This window comes from Mycteria americana, chromosome 1, assembly GCF_035582795.1.
Source record: "Mycteria americana isolate JAX WOST 10 ecotype Jacksonville Zoo and Gardens chromosome 1, USCA_MyAme_1.0, whole genome shotgun sequence".
In the NCBI taxonomy this organism is placed as follows: Eukaryota; Metazoa; Chordata; class Aves; order Ciconiiformes; family Ciconiidae; genus Mycteria; species Mycteria americana.
In genome coordinates, this window is record NC_134365.1 from 38,010,567 (window position 1) to 38,033,623 (window position 23,057).

Sequence of the window (23,057 nt, forward strand, 5' to 3'; positions counted from 1 at the left end):
CAGGGCATATTGCTTCTCATTTTCTGGTAGTTTCTTATACGGCGGGGCCTCTTCAGCATGCGTCACCTCCTCCTCTGCAATATTCCAAAATCTTTGCCTTCTGGCCAGTCCATGATCACTTCCAAGATCCCTGGGCAACTGGGGTTTCCTGTTTGAGCCCACTGTGTGATCAGTGCAACCCACTTACTCCACGTAGCATCAGTTGCATGATGTGTACAGGAGACCCTGCCTTTGAACATCCAGCCCAGCACCGGCAGTCGGGGTGCCAGGAGGAGCTGTGCTTCAGTACCAACCACTTCTGAAGCAGCTCGAACCCCTTCATATGCTGCCAATATCTCTTTTTCAGCTGGAGTATAGCGGGCCTCGGATCCTCTGTATCCCCGACTCCAAAACCCTAGGGGTCGACCTCGAGTCTCCTCTGGTGCTTTCTGCCAGAGGCTCCAGGTAGGGCCATTCTCCCCGGCTGTGGTGTAGAGCACATTCTTTACATCTTGTCCTGCCCAGACTGGCCCAAGGGCTACTGCATGAACTAACTCCTGTTTAATTTGTTCAAAGGCTTGTCGTTGTTCAGGGCCCCATCTGAAATCGTTCTTCTTCCAGGTCACTTGATAGAGAGGGCTTATAATCAGACTGTAATTTGGAATACGCATTCTCCAAAAACCCACAACGCCTAAGAAAGCTTGTGTTTCCTTTTTGCTAGTTGGTGGAGACATGGCTGTTATTTTGTTGATCACATCCATTGGGATCTGACGATGTCCATCTTGCCATTTTATTCCTAAAAACTGGATCTCCTGTGCAGGTCCCTTGACCTTACTTTGTTTTATGGCAAAACCGGCTTTCGGGAGGATTTGGATCAGTCCATGGCAAACAGCAGGGCTGTGTTTCCACCCCTGGGGCAGTCGATTCCAGGTGTACTGGGCACCCCTCCAAGTGAAAGCAAACTGTGGCCCACACTCTGCTGCCAAAGGGATTGAGAAAAATGCATTAGCGATATCAGTTGAGGCATACCACTGGGCTGCCTTTGACTCCAGTTCGTATTGAAGTTCCAGCACGTCCGGCATGGCAGCACTCAGTGGAGGTGTGACTTCATTCACAGAATCACAGAATCACAGAATCACAGAATCATATAGGTTGGAAAAGACCTTTAAGATCATCGAGTCCAACCATAAACCTAACACTGCCAAAAACCACCACTACACCATGTCTCTAAGTACCTCATCCAAACGTCCTTTAAATACCTCCAGGGATGGCGACTCAACCACTTCCCTGGGCAGTCTGTTCCAATGCTTGATAACCCTCTCGGTGAAGAAAAATTTCCTAATATCCAGTCTAAACCTCCCCTGGCGCAACTTGAGGCCGTTTCCTCTTGTCCTATCACTTGTTACCTGGGAGAAGAGACCGACCCCCACCTCTCTACAACCTCCTTTCAGGTAGTTGTAGAGAGCGATGAGGTCTCCCCTCAGCCTCCTTTTCTCCAGGCTAAACAGTCCCAGCTCCCTCAGCCGCTCCTCATAAGACTTCTGCTCCAGACCCTTCACCAGCTTCGTTGCCCTTCTCTGTACGCGCTCCAGTACCTCAATATCCCTCTTGTAGTGGGGGGCCCAAAACTGAACACAGTATTCGAGGTGCGGCCTCACCAGTGCCGAGTACAGGGGCACGATCACTTCCCTAGTCCTGCTGGCCACGCTATTTTTGATACAGGCCAGGATGCCATTGGCCTTCTTGGCCGCCTGGGCACACTGCTGGCTCATATTCAGGCGGCTGTCAACCATTCAGGCTACAATAGTCCACTGTTGGTCTCCACTCTCTGTTAGACTTTCACACTGGCCATATAGGACTGTTAAAGGGTGAAAGAGTCTTGCTGATCACTCCTCGGCTCTCCAGTCAACAAATCAGCTTACGGATGGGAACCAGGGAGTCTCGGTTGGTGCAATATTACCACCAGTGCACTGTTGTGGTGGCAATCGGCACCTGTTGTTCCTCAACCCTCAGCAACCCCACAACAGAAGGGTCCTCTGAGAGACTGGGCAAGGTGGACAGCTCTTTAATTTCCTCTGTCTCCAAGGCAGCTATACCAAAAGCCCACCAGTACCCTTTTGGGTCCTTGAAATACCCTCTCCTGAGGCAGTCTATGCCAAGGATGGATGGAGCGTCTGGGCCAGTTACAATGGGGTGCTTTTGCCACTCATTCCCAACAGCTCACTTAGGTGTTGGGATCCCCCTGTCACTCCAGAAATACAAATGGGTTCTGCCCCTTTATAGCTTGATGGCACTAGGGTACGCTGTGCACCAGTGTCTACTAGAGCCTTATACTCCTGTGGGTCTGATGTGCCAGGCCATTGAATCCACACAGCCCAGTAAACCCGGTTGTTCCTTTCCTCCACCTGGCTGGAGATAGGGCCCCTCTAGTCCTGGTCATAGTATTCGTTACTCACTTCTTGTAAATACGAATCAGAAGTCCCTTCATTAAGATCAGGAGTAAGATCAGCTCTTCTACTCTATCTGGGGAACTGCCCACTGGAGACTGGAGCAGCAATTCTTCAGAGTTCTCAAGTAAAAACTGTTGTGTGTTACTATATTCTGTACTATTTGTAATGACATTGCTGCGAATTTGCTGGCCAAACGTGTGCTCAGCCCAGCACCGGTGTAAGTAGTGGCTTTATGTCTTCACTACCTGCCTCACCCATAACAGAGCTTGTGGTTGCTATTTGAGAGCAGCTGCAAAGGTGCTCCAAATTATGCATTCTGAAATGCAGCCTTTTCCCCTTCTTCCTCCCCCATTTTATCATCTGGAGATTTCAAGCGTACAGGGTACCCCAGCTGTGCCCTGTTCTGCTGTGCCAAAGGCCAGTAGCAAAGCAGCGTGGAGAACCACCTGTGTACGTCTTTTATCTGAAGGTAACTCTAGGGTTTGCATTTCTGTGTGATAGAGCAGCAACAAAGCAGCCATACAACAAGGCTGGGCTCTGTAGTCGTAAGATGCAGTATGTAGTTCCACACCTTGTAACACATAAATACTTTAAATTGAGGGACACATTTTATTGTCTGCTTTATTAAGTTTTAATAGTTTTGATAGGAATTCACCCAGTTTTAAAGAGAACAACCAAAGACTATTGACTGTTTTTTTAATTCCTTGCATCTTACAGCTCTTTTTGATTCTTTGTTAGGTTTGTCAGGTCACTGCCCAGCAACCTGTGCAAGCAGAGCTTATGCTTAGGTATCAGCAACTACAGTCACGATTGGCCACACTCAAAATCGAAAATGAGGAGGTAAGATCTGTGTCTACAAGGGCTATGCATTGAACCCCATTTTCAGGAAGGCGCAGTGTTTTCTACCTTGTCAGAAGCATGTAAATGACCCTGAAATGGCTTCAACTCTGTATGAGCTGTTTTAATTTTAAAAATCAAATACTGGTAAATATGCTAAGGTAGATCCTTGTCTGCTTTATAGAGGTTTGGAAACTCCATCTTTTACCTTTCCATACATTCACATTATTCAGTTCTGTGTTTTGCAGATGCTTCAGTGTAAACTTGTTAGAGCACTTATTTGTAAAGTTTTGTGGCAGAAAGCCACTGAGCACAGTTATTGTCTTCTGTGACCACCCTCTGTCCAGTCCCCAAATTACTACTTCTGTAGTACAAAGGAATTTGGACTGTCTTTTGTGGTAGCTGAGTCGAAATCTCTTATGCTTTCAGCTACAGCTATTTATAAACACGAGTGCTGAATGCCTGTGATGGGAATAGCTCACCTAGTAAAATAAAATGCATTTTTTTGTAAAATACAGAAAAGAACAAAAAGTTCTCCTTCCCCTGCTCTGGCAGCAGAGAGGGGCCTCCCAGTGGGTATAAATTGCACTTTTATCCCATTTAAGTTTAAGCACTTTTATCCCATCCTCAGTTTAAATGAGAATCTGTTCCTAAATTAAAACATAGGGATAATTTAATTTCTTGGTGTACCTTACTGATAAGTTTTCAGGATTCCAGTTGTTCTCATTCTATGTTATGTGCTGAACACCTAGGACAAAGTATTAATGTCCATGAGACATTTACAGTAGTCTTTAAAAAAACCCACTTGAATTCAGAAAGTATTGCAAGGTAACAAAGACAAAAGGAAGGAGAAAGATTATTTCTTTCAGTAAAGTGAAGTGCAAGGGCATAGGGGGAGAAATCATGTTGGCAGGCACAGAAAGGATATTTGCCTACACTGTAGATGTGTGTAGAAGTATGCATGATTTGGTTAAGTTGACTCTACTAGAGACTCTTCTGAAGCAGAACCGGGAGGTAAATCACATCCTTGTGAATCTTGCTAGTTACTTTATTGCGTTGTGGAAACACTACATCCCCTGTTCCAGGACCTCCATGCCCTGGTTTCCACTATGAGCAATAGCTCCATAGCTCATAGGAAGTGCTGTGAGGCTGGTGTAAATTGTTCTTTACCCCCCCTCCTCCAGCTGTGTATTCCACTTTTGCAGTCTAAACATCACCGTGCTCCTCACCATAGCACTCTGCAGAACAGCGTCACAGATTTTTATCTTGGAAGGACATGTTGTTCTGGCAGCCAGATCCTTGGATGTACATATTCAATCTAACACACTGACCACATTTAGGAGAGTTGACCCTTCAGAGCAGTGTATCATCTCTCTTGCCTGCCAGATTAGGGACTATAACCAAATCATGTCACATTTTGATTCTGATTTCGGGAAACAAATGCTTGAGAGTGCTATACAGTCAACACAAGAGTACATCCCTGTTTGTGGATTGCACCATGGTAAAGCAGAGAATTATTTTGAGTAATGAGCTTGCCTTCTAAGCTGTTCTGATATATATTATCTTGCATTTGGCAAATTGTGCTTTTTAACACCAGGTTAAGAAAACAACAGAGGCTACCCTGCAGACAATACAAGATATGGTCACCATTGAAGACTATGATGTCTCAGAGTGTTTCCAGCACAGTCGCTCAACAGAGTCTGTGAAGTCAACAGTCTCTGAGACATACCTGAGTAAGCCTAGCATTGCAAAAAGAAGAGCTAACCAGCAGGAAACGGAGCAATTCTATTTCATGGTATGTTGGTTGCTTCCTCATTCCTGTGGTACAGACCAAACACTTGAAGTAAACATTATACAGAAGTTCCTGGAATTTATGTGCCATACATAGTAATAGATTGATCTGCATCTCTACAGAAATTCAGAGAATATCTGGAAGGTAGTAATCTCATCACAAAACTTCAAGCAAAACATGACTTGCTGCAGAGGACGCTCGGAGAAGGTAAATATCACACAATAAACTGAAAGGTGATTCCAGACTATACAATGAACCCACTGAAATGCCAAAGGTATGCGGGAAAAAAATTACAAAACTTAAAGCTTAATTGTCCAGTAAGCATAGATTTGATTTTTACCAGTCATAGTTTAGGTACAGTGGTAACAGTACGCACTATAAATTGATGTTATTTCTTCAACGGATATTTATTTCCACTGTGTAGACGTTTAGACAAGTGACTATATTTGGAAATGGAACTCTTGAATGAAAAATCTCGTGTCTGAAAGGAGAGCTGACACAGTCGGTGCAGGGTGATTTAAGAGCTGTGACAAATGTACTGTTTCTACTTCCTAATGATTTCTGTTGGCTTGAGGTTTTTTTAAGAGTTGGGGGAGAGTGATATATTTTTAAGCATACAAAATTATCCAGGATGCATCTCTTACAATGGACTCACTAGTGCAACATTTCTGACACCTGGACATGAATGTCCTTCTTGCAGCCTAACAACTCATTGGAGCATTTATGAAAGGTAAAAGGTGAAATCTCGACCTCACTGATGTCAGTAGTGAGATTCTTATAGACTTAATTTAATGTTGGGTTTCTACAAAGTATTTGCGTGTTGTGAACTGGAATGAATGAAAACTGAATGAATAGCTCTATACCTGTTGATTATCATCATTGCATATAAAATTGTTGCATTGCAAATTATGACAGCAGAGAATTATCCATTGTTCTGAACACTCTCCACAATTTTTAAAAATACATCTTAAAATATAAATCAAGTCAGCAGATGTCCATGATCAAATGAAGTAAAACTGAATTAGGGCAGTAATGAATCAGGCACTATGCACAGCTCCAGCCCACCTCTTACCAGCCCTCCCAACAGGCACTTCCTCATGGACCAAAGGGAAAAGGAGAATCACACTGCAGGCCTTGAGGACTAGCCACACAGAGTGTTACAGACTTGAGAGGAAGTGAATTAGACCACAGAGAGTAAAAATCCTCTCCTGAAGGTTAAAGACTATAATTCAAAGATCAGACTGAAGAAAGGAAACTTGTTCTCTAAAGAGTGTCTCTACAGGATGTGTCAATTTATTTTCTTTTTACTGCCAAATATCTGTTGTTAATCAGATCTCTTCTTGCTTTTAATATAAAAGCCCAGATCCACAAATCCAATTGTGGAGGTGCCTAAAGAGCTATTAACAGTTCGGTGGCTATGACCCAAACAAAGCCCCTGTCCCCGGAGTGACTGAGGTTGGGGGTAGGAAATAAACAGCATTTTCTTGCAAGGCTGGACTGTAGAAAGTAGTAGCTGTTTTTAGACAACTAACTACATTATGTTCTTTCTCAGAGAAGTTTTCATTTAATAGGAATTTTTTTTGAGTGTTGAGCAGTTTATTCATGTAAAACAATGTGCAGCTGATGTTAGTCAAAAAAGAGGAAGATTTTCCTCCAAAGGCTCACAGAAAATGTATTTGGAAAAATAAAGTGAATGTTTGTTATTTGGAAGCCCAGTAAAACGCATGGTCATCTACTGAAGGGAGAAAGATAAAAGGCAACCGAATCTGTTGCCTAATGCATGTTGGAAAGAAATAAGGAAAGAGCTGTATGAAAGGAAATCCAAAGAAAAACTTCTCAGCAGAGTGACCTAAGTGATAAATTGCCATCAGGCTCTGGGCCGTTCTGCCATGCTCAGGCATGCTTGGACTGTTCTGTTTGAAGAATTCCCTTCAACCCACCAGCTGTAACCCCAAGTAGTTAATCTGTGTTGCTCACAGTCTTTTTGCACATAGTTGTTGTCACATCATCATGGCATAGCACTTACAAATAGTACCCCAAACGTACACATTTACATTCAAAGCTCATATTTGGAGCAAAAGCCATCATTGTTACAGGTTAAAAAGTTCAAATACCCCCTTCTATTGAGGCATGTCCTGCATTAAAATGCACATGCCTGGGAAGGAGGACCTGGATTCTGTATGTTCCTTGAATGGGGATGATTGAAAGGGTAGAATTACAGTGGAATTATGAACGTTATTGCTGTAGCTAGTATAGAAATTAATTTATAGGAAGTGAACTGCTCCCCTGCTCCACTCAAACTGCCTTTTCTGGAAACTTTCATGTCAGCAAGACAGCAGACAAATAACACAGGGTGCTGGAGAGTGCGGGGAGCAGGAGAGGATTGTCTGAACTGCGGGTTTTCCTTTGGCACCCTCTCTTGCTTTTATTCAAACCTATACAGTGTAAGGATGTAGGCTGAATAAATCCAGATTCCAGTCTGCTGTCCACAACGTTGACAGCATTTGGCTTCTGTTCCAGTTCATCGCCTGCCTACTACAGTCTGTTGCTGTTTATGGACACAGCAGATACATATTCATGGTCTGCACAAGGGAGATAGATGAAGTGCTCTGTGCTGAGTCTGCGTCTACAGATTTGGAAAAGTCAATGAGAAATACTCAAATGAAATTGATACTAAACATAGGAAGCACACGGATACTCATATTAATTCTGACCCAAGGCTCATCTATTGAATGAACAAATGAACAAAGCAAAGGGAAATGCAAGAAAGAGAATAAGCAGTTGTAAAAGAAATTGCCTCTGTGTCCCAGATAGTTTTTGCCCTAATTGTTAAATATCAGAGATGCGTTTAAAATCCCCCAGACTCTGGATTGGTAACATCTTTTGTTTTACTAGCATTTGTTATTGGGATTCTTAGTCTCAAGGAACTTCCCTTGGTTACATGAGTAGGGAGAAGTCCCTGGCTTACCCTTTTTCTTTCTTAGGTTATTTTACGTACTCTTCTTTCATCCCTCTTTTTCACCTCTCTAAAATAGATGCCAACAATCTTTACATGTCTTATAAATGCCAGAGATTTTTCCCAGAGCTTATTCTTTGTGCCACCTTCTGTGGATCCCCACTCTTCTGGTACTGCAAAATACATTTTCAGATTAGGGTGTTCAGTACTGTGCAGTATTTTAGCTGCATCTGGACATTGCCATGTAACATTGTTTTGCATATCACTGTTTTTCATTCTTTCTGCAGTCAAGACAAGCTTTTTTGGTGTCACTGTCGAATTGAGCGGTGTACTTAGACCTAGCCCAGGTGATGCTCAGAGTGATTTTCAAAGTCAGTATAATTATCTGTAGTTCTGTTAGCTGCATAGGTGTTTAATTCTTTCTTCCCTAATATCTTACTTGAACCTGTTAATACTGAATTTCATTTGCCATTGTGTTTCCTGTTCCTTAACATGGTTAAGCCCCTCTGAAGGGCTTCACAGTTTTGTCAGGACTTGATACAAACAGTATTTCAGTCATCTGCACAATATTCTGCCTCCTTAGCTGCTGTGATCTCCCCAAGACATTAACAAATGTATTATGTATTACGTAAATGGTCCTAATGGGAAGACTTGAGTAAATTACTGTTGCACTTTTGTCATGATGAAAAAATGCCATTTAATTCCACTCGGTTTCCCTTTTCTTCACTGGTTTTTGATCAATGAGAATATTTTGCCACTCAATCCATGGCTGTTTAGTTGCTTTAGTCACCTCTTGTGAAGAAACTTACCAGGGGCCTTTGAAAGTCTAAGTAAATTAATTCAACTGATTCTCCTTTATCCAGTATTTTACTGACATGTTCAAAGAATTCTAATAAATTAATAGGGCACAATCTCCCTTTGGGAAAACTGGACTGGTTGGAACTTATCATACCATGACCTTCCTACTGTTTCATTATTTTGCTTTTCATTATCATGAGTTGACACGGTGGACATGCCTGACTTACTGGTCTGTTGTTCTGCAAAGGTTACCCAGGAACCTTTCTGGAATACGGTATTTGCTTCTACAATTCTCCACAGTTCACTGTGGTGTTTCCTAGTGGCAGCGTTGTATGTTTTTTCCTGCAGTGCACAGACAAAAGAGAGGAAAGAGTCTCCCAATAGCAAGCCATTGGTGTCTAGAGCTCTGTATTTTCAGAACTGAACAGGTTTAGGCACAAGGCACAAGGGGAGATGTAATCTACTCTTGGCGCAGCTCTATTTCCATACTGATTTAGCCACTAAAACACATGAGCACAAGTAATAGACGTTGTTTGGAGTTTTACTTCAAATTATTTACAGTATCAAATGACTCTTTAATCTATGGGCAGGCTTCTTAAAAGTTGTTCCATAACATGGGTTATGTTTGTATTTTAAATGTAACTGTGGAGATCGTAGATAACTTCACTGTCCTGTTTGTTGTATAATTGTGTATCTTTTGCTTGTAACATGAAAGTTAGGGTTAAAAGTAATTTGCCAAGCGTAATTTAGGTACAAAAAAATCTACCTAAAACCTGCAAATGATTGTTTCCTGTTGATTGAACTTTTCTAGGTCACAGGGCTGAATACATGACAACAAGGTAAGATATTTTCATTTGACTTGATTAGAGTAACAAATGTAATAAAAACTTAGAAATTACAAATTTTAGAATAAGTTCGTAAGGGTATGTAACGTTGTTGTTGCTGCTGTTACATAAATTGTGTACAGACCCTGTATGTTTTAACATTCAGCATTTCTGTTTCTGCATGCTGATGTGCAAGGACCAGACTGTTCATCTTCCTCATTCTTGTGAGCTGCTTAGGCCAGTGTCAAGGGTGAGACAAGTTGGGAGATCCTTGAAAATATTTGTGAATCACACATCAAATTTGGAAGTTGCAGGGGGTTTTTTTGGTGCTAGAAAATAAATCTTTTTCAGTTGCTAGACATACCTTGCCTCTCATGGTTTGTAATTCACTTGGTCAGGATACACAGTTCAGAAGCACCTGATACAGAGATGAATTTAGGGGATAGACTGCATCTTTGATACCCTAGCTCTGGGTAGGAGTACCTACCTCTCCCAGCATCCATGTATTCAATACCTAAGTGGGTCTATTTATTCACAGAAGAGAAGGAATACAGTGTTAGATCTCCCTGCTTTTAGCAGCAGATACTTTTTCTGTTGTGTAATGCTACACCTGCAACGCTGCCTCCAGACATGAACACAGAAGAGCACGCTGCAGCCCCCAGGGTATCAGGCTGTGGGGGGCAATGGTAACTGTTTGGATTTGCAGCTGCTTCTTGTGTGTATCACTGCTACGGGCACCACCCTTCTCATCCTGGTGACAGCAGGAACATCCAGCTCAGCTTTACTGGTCTCACTCTTCCCTTCCCTTTGCATGCAATACATCCTTGCTCAATGCCTTCTCTTTCTCCTTTTTGCTTCCTGGACAGGGATGGCCTTGCCACCACCCCTTATCTTTGGATTAAAAAAAAAAAAAGTCTTGCCCTCCCAGCTGAGAAGTTTGGATCCGGCTCTGCCTCTGCCTTTGCTGGACCACTTGGTTTTGTATAACTTCTTCTTCCTGGCCCCCATATTCCTGGGGACATCTCTACAGACCAGCCTTTCTCCCACCACTCCATGGTCCATTTTAGGTCTGTAAAGCTGGACTCGTTCACCTTCTTTCCTTACCTTCTGTGGTAACAAATCAGAGCATTCTTCCCAATTGCTGACATTAATTCTCAGACCTGTGCCTTTAACTCTGCCCTCAGATGCTACCAGGAATGCATGGAAGTCAGCAAGCTTATGAGAAAAACGTTCTTTCTTGATTCCAAAGCAGGTGACTCATCAGGCTCACATCATCCTAAATTCCCTGCTCTGTAAGCAGCTGAAAGAAGATGATGGATTTAGGCAATGATTTCACCTTAGTAAAGTGGGGGAGCAGCTTGAAGCCATCTTACCTCCTGTCTTCTCACAGCTGGTAACTTAGAGAAGGAGGCTCTGAGGGAGCAGGGCCTGCCTGTCCATTCCTCAGCACCAGTTCCCCCGCTCCAGCTGGGACCTGCCTATTGCCCCAAGGTTCTGTTAAGTTTCCAGACTGTAAGACGTGCAAATGGAAATGTTCCTCAAGGTTGAAGTTAAATTGTAGAAGGGAAGAGGGTACCTTTAAAGATGAGTTTAAAATAGCAGATAGTACCCAAACAGACCAAAGTCCCACCACTTAATGTTCTATGTATTATCGTTCTTCACTTTCCCCCAAAACATTTGATTTTTTGCTAATTCCTGAAAAACCCATAGAAACATTGGACTGCTGGTGCAGGGGAACTAGGGAAGCTGATGGCATGCAGAGTGCCCTGACATTCACAGAATAAATTGTGACCTAGAGAACAATATTTATTTCCTGTAATCTCTTTCAGTTGTAGTCATCACATGTGTAACACACTAGGTAAATGTTTTGCAGACCAAAGTTTTGTGTGTTCTTCCTTTTTTTGCATTATGCTGCTTTTGTTTATTTGTTTCAAGTTGATGATACTCTTTTTTAATTCCTTTGGCTAATTTGCAAGGTGTTTCTTTTCTTGTGTGAAGATGTTGGTGGTTGGATGTGGAAGGCTAAAGCTGTTTAACCTTCCTGGCTCTAGTTGAAAATGCAGACGGTTTGGTTTTGAAGCATCTTAGGAGTGTGCTGAGCAGCTTTAATTTGCATTTGAAGCTTCTCCAGCATGAAGCAACTTTTCCGCTTGATAAGAGGTGCTTCGAGTGGCCTGTGTTCTGCCGCGGCTGGCAGGATGAATTCCAGTGGTTGCTGCACATTTCATGCATGACCGCAACAAAAAAGGCCATTCCAATTGTGCAGTGTTTGGAATGAATGTATATGGTAAAACTGCAAAGCAGGGATTCATAAAGAATGTCAATATTTCTCCATAAGTAATGCATTTTTAATGGGGGAGTTCTCCACTCTTTAATCACTGTTACACTTAAATTTGATGGAAAGTCTTTGTTTGATAAGTACTGTGTTTATTTCTCCCTTTACAATGTTCTGTTGTTTTGCCATGAGCTTACAGAGATTTCATTTTATTGTGTGACTGAATTCTACCTTGCTCAGTAATCATATTCCCTTCCCTTAGGCCTCCAAATCTTCCCCCTAAGCCCCAGAAACACAGGAAGCCCAGACCCCGATCACAGTATAGTGCTAAGTTGTTTAATGGTGATTTGGAGTCATTCATCAAGGTACTGGCACCAGCCACCCCAGTGGCTGATCTCGACACTTCTTACTATAATGGTCACCACCTCACGTGAGCTGAGGCAGATCATTATGTTTAAGTCTGTCCTGGGGCTCTTTTCTTTCCCGGTTGATCAATATAATACTTCCTGAAGTCAGAGGGAAAGAGGGGGATTCATTTCTCACATTAGCCTCCCTACGATTTTGTTAATCAAGTAGGGATAGTATTGGCAGCCTGGTTTTATTAGGAAACTTAGCATCATGTAGAAGACAGGATGTAGTGGTGCATCCCACAACTTAGCACAATTTCCTGCTTGCCATTTTCATTACAGTCAGTATTCAAAGTCTGTGGAGAAGCAGTATTACCCTGGGTTTGATATCCAGCTTTTGATTTCCTATGACTTTAGGAATTTATTATATTGTGTGAAATTGTGATCACCGCTATTCTGGATCTTGTATCTTTGCTGTATTTACTATCTTCTTCTTTCTCATACTTTTATTTCTAATAATGCTTCTAGCCGAGGCCGAAGGAACTCTCACACGAGACATCAGGTATAGTTCTGGTGACAAGAGAACCATCTCTGCCTCGCTCTCGGGTTGCATTCATGCCTGGCTCAAAATTAGTTCTTTCAAAGACCTGGAGGGAGAAGTTTGCATTAAGAAATGAGTGTACGAATACAGCAGGCAAAACTGAACCAGAGCACAACTCTGGAGTGGTTGTAGTCTTAAATGGTGGATATTTCCTTACTCATTAACAAGCACCTGCCCACGACAGTCACTTAGTGCCTCTGGACACTAGCTGACAGAACTAAGGGAAAGAAATCTTCAAAAAATATGTATCAACACATTTTTAAATGCGGTGAATGAAATTCTGACTGCAAGCTTTGTGAACTGGGTTTGAATGTTACAGGGATTTTTTTTTTTCTTCCTGTGCAACATAGCTAGCGGCAAATATTTTGCAGAACAAATTCTGTGCTCGGTGGCACCATACCAGTTTAGCTGTCTTTGAATCAAGTGTTCAGCCACCCTCAGTACAGCTATAGGGAAAACTATTATTATTATGCAGGCAGTGCTGTGAGGTGCAAAGACTTTCAGGAAATCATCACATGATGCAACAGATGAATATCGTGAACAGTGTCTTGCTCAAGGATGAAAATTAGCAAAGAAGCAGAACTCCCACAACAAAAAAGCCCCTGGATTAGAGAAGCACAGAGCAAACAGGAGAAATGGTACCCCATCATTTTCCCTCACAGAGAAGAGGGTTATGCTACATGGCAGTGTGGGTGGCAGGGCTTACTTGCAAGTGGAGAGTGCTACACAGTTAGCCTTTCAAAAGGAAAGAGGAAAAGAACGCTGGTAGCCTTATGACAGATTTGCCAGTGTGGGAGCTAACCTAGGAAAGCATCCCTGCCCAAAGACCATGTCATTCCTGATAGGGATGAGTCATTTTGATTGCAAAAGGATTACAGCTAGTGAAATACGGTATTACACCAAAATGGTTTTTTGTTACATTTTTGCATTGTAAGAAATGATAATTAGTCCCAAACATACATTCACTGACTATATACATCAGATTACATTCACAGCAGTGGTAGGGTCACTGTTCTTGACATTTCACCAACACAGATTGTTACTTCAAATTACTTTCCTGTCATTAGATCCAAAATCCAAAGCTGTTAGTTTAGATTATTTCAGGGAATTACTTAACTACAGAGTTGTGCGTGGTTCTGAACAGGTTCTCCAAAACCAGATATGAAAGTAATTTTTTTTTTTTTTTGTAATTTCTTACTGCAAACACTATCTTTTCTGAGGCTTTACATTCTTTGCATGAACCAGTGTACTAACAGGAGATACGGGTGCATGTTGTGCATGTTTTCTAATACTCTGCTTTTTTGAAGAGCCAGGCTGTTCAGTGTTGGTGAAGACGACAGTATTCCTGGGTTTAGGAACTGACCTGTTCCATGGGGGTTTTTTTTATTCAGCTGTTACTGAATCATGACACAACTCAAACAGAAAATGCTCATCCAGACATTACTGGTTTTTGGCTAGCCAGTCTTTGCTAGGCTTTAAATTAAAAGACAAACAAGCCACAATTTAAATAGCATAATTCGCAGTACAGTCTTTTGTAAGCCCCACTAAAACAACATGGAATACAGGGAAGATCAGGGGTTAGGTTATCTCAGGAAGTGCATTGTTTCATTGCTTCACTGTGTGTTATTTTTCAAACTTTTTTTAGTAGTTGGCTTTTCTTCTACTTGGGCTTAATTCATAAACTTCCCATTAGTGTAATTTAGCATGAAAATGAAGGACTAGTTTGTAAGAGGAAATGTGTATTCTGAGTTACAGGGTGCTTTTGAATTCATGGTTTTGTGATACAGGTTGGCTTTATATTAAACTTTCAAATGAATTAGTCAATTCTCTGAGCGCTCACATATTTGAAATTCATTTGGAAAGAAAAATTATAGCTTCCAAGACAAGAATTTCAAAGGTACCTATTATTTATGAAACAGTAATTTTTCCAGCATAAGCACCAACTTTTCTAAATAATTTTTAATCGTATGATTTGTGTCTTTAATAGATATTTGATGACTTGTAGTCATTAATATGCTTGGGGTAAAGCATCCATTTTTTAAAGTGCCAAAACACACAGACAAAGGACTGTGACAGTTCTTTTAGAAAATCAGCAGTTTAAAACAAAAAGACAAATAACTCACTGAAAATTAGTGTATAGTCATCTTTTCCCCCTACCATCACAAGCGTTTTTTTCTCCTTTATTAAAACACCTCTACTTAACTGAAGATGTAGCTGTAGGCCTGCTGCTGTATCATGGCTGAGCCCAGGAGCTTTGATTCTGGTGGGGAGGTGTAGGCTGTGACCTCCCTTTCCCAATGCCTTGTGCCTACAGAAGAGGCAGCTGAACCATGTGCTCAGCTCAAAGTGGCTGCAGGTCACCACCCAGTGTGTTACCAGCTAGTTAGTGCAGCCTGAAACAGTGTGCCAGGCCATCATCTGCCCTATGTTAGGACACGCAAATCAGCAGAGCACGTAGCAGTGCTCGCAGGTCGGGAGGGAGACACCTGGTACCCCATGCAATGTCATTTGGTGCCTCTTCTCCAAGAACATTTCTGATAGTCCAGCAGGTCCAGAAGAGACCTTGTCAACTGTTTGTGATCAATATTTTTTACCAAAAAAAAAAAAAACAAAACACCTCGAGGAATTAGGTCCTGTGTAATCAGGTCCATGTAGGATTTTCTCCACCAGGAAGAGAAAGGTAAGTTAAATGGATGCGGAGGGATCATCTTCGTCATGAATTATTATTGTTAATAATAAACTTTTTAAAAGGCAAAGTCACTGCTTTAACTCATTTTGCTTCAAAAATCTAAAACACATGCATGAGCTTAGATGTCACATACAGTGTTAGCCAGATACGGTGGCAGAGGTAGAGAATGAAGTCTCTGAATTTCCCGATTCAATGATTTTAATGAAGAACAGTAATCCTTTCTCTTCACCTGTTCCTTTCCCTCCCTCCCTAAATGGGAAGAGACTCTGTTAGAAATGATATTTTTTCTTACGTGTTTTTTTGCCAGCACTGTATGTCCATCTGGATTGACCAAGAAAATGCATTTTCACATTCAGTCCAGAGTAGGGAGGTGTCCTCTTTCCGATCTGCAGTTCACTCTTTCTGCTCTTGTTTTTCCAGGATTCAGGACAAGTCATTCCTCTCATCGTGGAAAGCTGTATCAGATTTATCAATTTATATGGTAAGCTGTGAAACATACTATGTCATTTCATTATTGCCCTGACTTTTTTGTGTATCTTTTGCATAATGCATTTACCACCACAGCTTTGTTTTTAAAATAGAGATTAAAAGTATTTTAAAAACTAGATTCATTTCTCACCACTGTCTCCCATCTTTGCTGCAGGTCTTCAGCATCAGGGAATTTTTAGAGTGTCTGGTTCCCAGGTGGAAGTCAATGATATTAAAAATTCATTTGAGAGAGGTAATTGCATTTTCATTTATTTGAGCACCTTAATATCTGACATTTAAAAATCTTTTAAATTCTAATTACTTTCTTGGCTGTTTAAGCAGTTTGTATGCACTTTGTGTACTGCACCTAAAACTTTGCACCGTCATATGCTTAAAGATGAAGTATAATGATGACGTGTATGTTTTTCCTCTGTTATGTCCTAGGAGCTTGAGGTTGTTTTTCATTTTGTTTAGATGAGGCATATGACTTGAATCAACTGTAAACTTTAGTCTTTTGTTAATGATAAACTGGAAATAATAGTTTGTCTGCATTTTATTTTAAAGATCTTCAGAAAGGAAAGATTATGGTTTTTAATTAGATTCAAGAGACTACTGAACGCAATTTGAGAACCCTGTTACTTGACCTTCTGGAATACGAGTGCTCAACTTTCTGGTCCCTCTGCCAAAGTGGCATCACAATCAATGAGAATAGGGGCTGTGAAAGGGTCATTCCATTTTCAACCGCTGTTTTCATTCCCAAAGGAAACTTCAGCCCCAGAGGAGGAATTACGGGAAAGATACCAGGAAGTGAAAACAGCTTTTTAAACATGAGTGGCTTGCAACACCCAGCCTAGGATTGCTCTGCTAGGGGAGCCAGGATCCAGGAATCCCCTAGTTGTGTTAAAACAATACTAGTTACAATTTGTTTTAAATCTTACATTCTCTTTTCTTGGGTCTTAGAAGCTGTTTTTTTAATTTCCAGAAAAACCTTTTGCAGATCATCTGCTAATGAGAAAACCCTTGGAGCAATAAGTCTTGTGACTAAAAGCATGAAAAAATATGCACAGTATTTTTCTCCCCAGGATTAGTTATATATCTTGTGAAACCTGATCTCATCTTTGACAAGATAGGTGAAGCAGCTGTTTTTACACGCTAAGTGAAGCCACATCCTCCTATTCTCCAGCTTTTAAATCTGCCTTATTGTTAACTGCTTCTCCTAAGCAGTGTTATTGTGGAAGATTCATATATTTTAGTGTTTCAGAATAAAGATTAAGTCTTTAAAATTACACGTAGTTCAGTCACGGCTGATGTTTCAGTTAGGGTTTCAGTTCCTATACAGTTTTCACAGAATGGTTGCACATATTCCTCAATGTTTTAATTTTTCAGAGTGAAGACAGATTTCCAATTCAAAGAGTTATCTAACTCAATTTCCTTTATGTAAGCTCCCAAAGAATAGCCTAAGAAACCCTATTCAATTAAGAACACTTGGCTTTTTTATTTTACTAACTGTAAATCACAACATGTCCATAAATACCTAGTTGGAAGTTCAGGACCTAAGAGATCACTAGGTTATGTAATTTAAAGGAAGCTTTATTTAGGCTGCCAGTTTTAGTTTAATCATAGCGTGGGATTTCTAAATCAGTGTTTATTATCTTACTTGAATGCTTGCATTGCCACCTCCCACACACAAAAAAACCAAAAAACCCCAGAAATGTCACTCAGTTATAAAAATGTTGCATGCAAGAATGTTCCTGCATGTGTGTTTCATTCACTTTATTTACTTTTTAAGGTGAAAATCCTTTGGCAGATGACCAAAGTAACCATGACATTAACTCAGTTGCTGGAGTACTGAAGCTCTATTTCCGAGGGCTGGAAAATCCTGTCTTTCCTAAGGAAAGATTTAATGATCTTATTTCTTGTATCAGTAAGTAGAAATCTCTGTTTCTTTCTCAATAGAATTTTACTTTCATATATACAGTAGCAGCCTGAAAAAAGAGCTAACTTCACAGATTTTTCTGAGACAATTTGTTTGACAGTCTGGGTCAGTTATTAGTCATACTCGCAGCTGTGGTTGTTCCCTTTTTCCATTGGGATTAATATACAGTACAACTCTTTGTTTAATAGGGCAGGAAGAATATTTTTTGTATACAAGAGACAGTTAAATTTAAATGCATTATTATTTTCCTCTGTGCACTGGGGCAGACAGAAGGGGATGAAGTCATGACTGTGCAAACAGAGTATGTTACTTTCCACAAAGGTTTTCATGCCCCACAGCTTGGAGTCAGCACTGGTGAATAAGTAACTAACCACTCGACATTGTGTGGTTCTGGACCTTTATTGTGCTCGGCTTAAAACCCCCGATCCAACTGGCAGGAAAATCCTTCAGTGCAGGAATGGAGGGGAGCATCTGAGTGTTGTCTGCGGAAGAACCCGGTCTGCCTTCCAGCACACAAGTTGTAATGGGATGCCTTGGAGGAGCATTGCATAGGTCTGTGCGCTGCTGGTGTTCGTAGCCAGACAGAGAGGTTGTAGTAATTTAGGAAGTTCTCAGTGGAAGAGTGAATTGCTCTGGCATGCATGAAACCTCTTCCAGTTCACAGATCCCTGCAGATGTTGAGGAGGGGTGAGGCCAAGCCAACCATCAGTAGGCTTACTGTTCCCTGTGGGTCCATTAGAAGTGGTCAGAGGTGCTAGCTTTGTGGAAGAATTTCCTCCTTTCAACCTTTCCTTTATGACTTGCCTTCTGCAGCCAAATGGAGAAAGAGGCAGTTTCACAGGTAACAAGGGCCAGTCCTTTGGGATATTAATTAGGGCAGGCTCTCTCCAAACTGTGTTATTTTGGCAAAGAGGTCTCAGCCCAGCAGGCAGGACCACAGAATCGATGTGTGCACAGTGTCTTGGGCTGGCCATCAGACGGGCTTTTCTGCTCCCTGCTGGGGGAACCCAATGTGTGTGGTTTCCTTCCCACATAGGGAGGATTGCAGTAATTCAGCCTGGAGGTTACAAATCCGTGGATCGCTCTGACCAGGTCTATGTGCAATATTTTGTGTTTCGTTTTTTGCAGGGTTTTCTGCAGCTGTTGCTATTTTACAGACTCGGTGGTACTGAGGAGTCCTGAAGGACCTCAAAACCACAGTTTAACAGTCTGATGCCTGATGCTGAGGGGGACATTGTCTCTTTAGGAAACATATTCTTGGTTCTGCCTGAGTTCAGTTTTAGCTAACTGCAGTGCCACAGCCCAGAAAATGTCTGCGAGTCATAGAAATTGAAATCTAAAAAGAGATCGTTTTGACTGAGTGATTTTGTGCATGACAGGGATGATGGAACTTTACCTAATAATCCTGCACTGATTTCCATAACTTCTGGATGAATTAAAGCATGTCTGCTGGAAAAATGTATTGATTTAATGGCTTCAGTTGACAGAAAACCTACCACATTCTTTGATAAGCTGTTCAAATGATTAATCACTGTCATCGTTAAACATTTGTACCAGATTTCCTTTTCAAAATTTCCGCTGTCAGATTCTGCCCATTGGATCTCTTTATGACTTTATTATTTTGACTAAGCATTAAGAAAAATAGAAATGGTGGTTCTTATATGTGGAGATGGTATTGCAGTCTGCTGTATTGAAGAGTTTTAAATAGAATTGTAAAATACCAAGAATGAGTTATTCAGCTTGCAGAGATTATACAAGTGAGTGCTTAGGAGATGCAAAAATATTTGCCCAAACCAACCTTTTAAATGTGTTCCAAGAAGAGGAACCCGGATGAGTTTCCATTCACCATTGAAGCTTCTGAACTGAAAACAGGATGGGGTATTTGGAAAGAGGGGTAGAAGTTCAATGGACTGAGTATGTGTACATGGCGCCTGTGCAGGCGGGAGAGATTCACCATCCTCTCAGAGCATCACTGTCTGAGAGGGATCCAGTTCAGTTATCTTAATAACAAAATGGTCTTTTGTTATTAAGAACTTCAAGGAAAATGGCAATGAATACTAGGTCCCTCGTGTTAGGCCTTGGTTTCTCTATAGGATGTCCAGCTATTGCATGTTCAAGGTAGGCAGCGGATTATTTTCTTGCAGAAGAGTTGACAACCTTTTTTTTAAATAATAGTATCATCCAGCAGAGCTGAAATAAGTAACAACCAATAGCCTGGAACAAAGTCACTGCTTTTCCCAGCCACATTTTTAAATGGGACAGTTATTGGGAAAGAGATGTTGCCATCTGATCCTGGTTTAGACTGGCTGTTCTCTGAGGCTGTCATAAGTCTGGATTATCATCTCTACAACAGCTTGTCAAAACGAGGTGTAATGACTGAGTAGTTCTGCTAGGTTTGACTTCTGCTTTTGCTGTTACAGAAGAAAGCAGAGGATTTTCTTCCTGATGATGTGTTGTAAGAGTCCCAGATCTGTTTCTGGCAGGTTTTGAAGGAAGACAGGGGAGCATGATTTTGTTGTTGTTGTTTGGTTTGGTTTCCACAAAGTTATCTTTCAGGGCACTCTGAAATGGTCTGTCAATGCCTCCTTTCAGCAGAGGGAGGAGAAGTGAGTTTGGAACATGGAAGGACAAAAGGGGTTTTCTCTTTGAGAGGGGTTTAGTTTTTGTTGTTGCAGTGGGGGTTTTGAATGTGGCGTGAGCCGAGAAAGAAACTTTCATGTGCCTTGCACCCACAGCCAGCCCCAGAACCGCATGCTGGAAACAGTGTGTCTGCATCTTCTGATTATCTGAGAAGCCTGAGGTGGAGTGTTTTTGCAGCTGTGTACCTAGTCTATGAGCTTCGTTAAGTGGCCCGCTACTTCCGGGAAATAAGATGCATAAAACAACAAGCATTTCGGAATATACTACCTGTCACAGTTTAGTTTAAAGAGCACCTATGTGGTACATGCTATCAAAAACTGTCTGTCTCAAAGACCCTTTCCATTGCTACCTTTTAACGTTAACGCTTTTGATATCTTGCAAAAAGGAAGACACTCTAGGCAAGATTTTTCTTCCACTTCAGACTTTGAACATGTCATAGTTGCATTAGTTTCTTTTTCTGTGCTCGTGTGGCCTCACGTATTAAGTATGTTGGTCTTCATGTTAATGGGAGCAGGGCCAGACTCCCTTTCTTCTGTGAGAACACGTGTTACTGTAACATCTTTAGATCACAATTGATATGTAAGGTCCAGAAAGCTTTCACATTTTTAATTAAGAGGGTTTAAACACTCTTAATTCATATTGCATTCACTATCTGATAAGCAGGAAAGAAAGAAACATTAAGTTGTTTTCAAATAGTTTTTTCAAGATAAATGTCAGTGTGGTTTTTTTAATCGTTGGCAGAAATTGTTATAAAAGGGGGGAGCGAGAAAGCAAATTCATAAAGTTAATGTTCACATAAAACTGTAAAAGGGCAGAATGTCACACATTTTATATGGAAATGTAATGTTGCCAGTGAAAAACCCCTTGAAACTGAAGTACTTAGTTATGGATGTCAAGCATAATTGAGGCTACAGCTGCAAAATGAACCTTTCCTCAGTACAGCCACTGAGGAATTCCTTTGCATTTATGCATATATTTCCAAATGAAATAGAGCATTGTGATTTAATGCTTTCCCTTTTGCAAATACAGTGGAACAGTGCAAAATGACTGTGACTTTTAGGGTAATTTGTATTCATTAGGCTCATGAGGACAATGTTATTCTGTTTGTGCTTATGAAATGGTTTAGATAAAATTTGGGCCAAATTATGACTTCTCCAGAGCAAGCATGAAAGGTAGGACAGAACGTAAAGAATCCATCTGATTACGGGCCATAATTCTGCATTCTCAGCAAAAGGAGTAGCCACTATTGGTCCCAGCAGCACTCGGCAATCTAGAGGGTAAAATAAGGTGGGGGGAAAGGGAGGAGAGTTGCGCTGTACTTCTTTTCTGCCCCTTTATAGAAACAAGTTGGGCCAAACACAAGCAAAATATTTGTAACAGGAGTTACGTGAAGGCAGAGGGTACTGAAGCTGTGCTGAGGACTGGCCATAATTCACTTTCACTGCTGGGGAACTGCAGTTCCTCTCCTGGTGTGAGTTCTTATACACGTGGATCACTTTTACATACATAGCTGTGCAATGCAGCAGCAGACACATCTCAGATACCCAAACAGTTTAGCTTCTGCTCAGGTCATTATAATTCTTCTTGATTTCATCTCCCTTGCCTTAAATTTGATATACTAAGATGCCAGGATGCATGGAAACTTACATCTTTTTTCCTTCTGATTTTTATCATTTCAATCCCTTGCTGCCAGCAGTGTCCGTTTACCTAAAGGCATAAATATTATGGAAGGAAATTATTTTATTGCTTTTCCAGACTATTGCCCATTACCTAAAAAGTAAAAAACTATATTCTGAATTGTCAACTCTTCCTGAAAAAGTTTCAACAAAATGACAACTGTTTCCTTCCCTAAGTGACAGTGGAGACCATTGTGTTTGTCCTGCAGTAATGCGTTCTTAAATATATCTGAAAAAGCTGAAAGTGGCATTGCTGAGTTAATATATACATATCTTTGAGTTGGATTGGTCCCATCTGCCAAAGTGGAAAGAGGCACAAACTATTAACTTCAGCACTAATACACATTCATGTAATTTACTTGTCAGCTGCAAATTGACCATAAAAATTACATCTGCAAGTGTAACTCAATCCTATTTGACGTTCAGCGGGTGTGTAAAATACGCATTAGGCATTCACTCTGTTACTAGTAGGCGCCACTCCAAGTGGAAGTAGCGAGTGACCCCTACATAGATACCACATTGGATTTTATCCCTCCAAACAGCAGTCCTAAAGGAGAGAGATAGCTTACATTACCATTGTTTGCTTTCTTCTTTCTCCTTTGTGCTACCCTTGCCCATGAAATATGCTTAGCTTGCACAGCCCTGGCTGTTAGTGTAGCACAATTCATTCATTGCTGACACCAGGTTTCTCCTTCCACGTGTTCTGATCAAGAATATCTTCCCTTTGCAAAATGTTCGCGTTTCTTTTGTTACTTCTGAAATTGGCCCATGGAGGCTGCCTGTGAACAG

At 41.2% G+C, this 23,057-nt stretch overlaps 1 protein-coding gene across 2 annotated transcripts in view; it reads left to right on the forward strand.

Annotated features, from left to right (window-relative positions):
* SRGAP1 (SLIT-ROBO Rho GTPase activating protein 1) overlaps positions 1 to 23,057 on the forward strand; it is a 153,663-nt gene that overhangs the window by 106,855 nt on the left and 23,751 nt on the right. The window contains exons 8-15 of one of the 2 annotated variants that reach the window (XM_075494847.1): positions 3,168 to 3,269; positions 4,864 to 5,061; positions 5,181 to 5,265; positions 9,624 to 9,651; positions 12,787 to 12,820; positions 15,969 to 16,029; positions 16,192 to 16,269; positions 17,806 to 17,940. In XM_075494847.1, coding sequence (XP_075350962.1) covers positions 3,168 to 3,269; positions 4,864 to 5,061; positions 5,181 to 5,265; positions 9,624 to 9,651; positions 12,787 to 12,820; positions 15,969 to 16,029; positions 16,192 to 16,269; positions 17,806 to 17,940 — 721 coding nt within the window. Of the gene's footprint in view, positions 1 to 3,167; positions 3,270 to 4,863; positions 5,062 to 5,180; positions 5,266 to 9,623; positions 9,652 to 12,173; positions 12,277 to 12,786; positions 12,821 to 15,968; positions 16,030 to 16,191; positions 16,270 to 17,805; positions 17,941 to 23,057 lie in introns of both variants that reach the window. The other variant, XM_075494841.1, reaches the window with a different exon arrangement.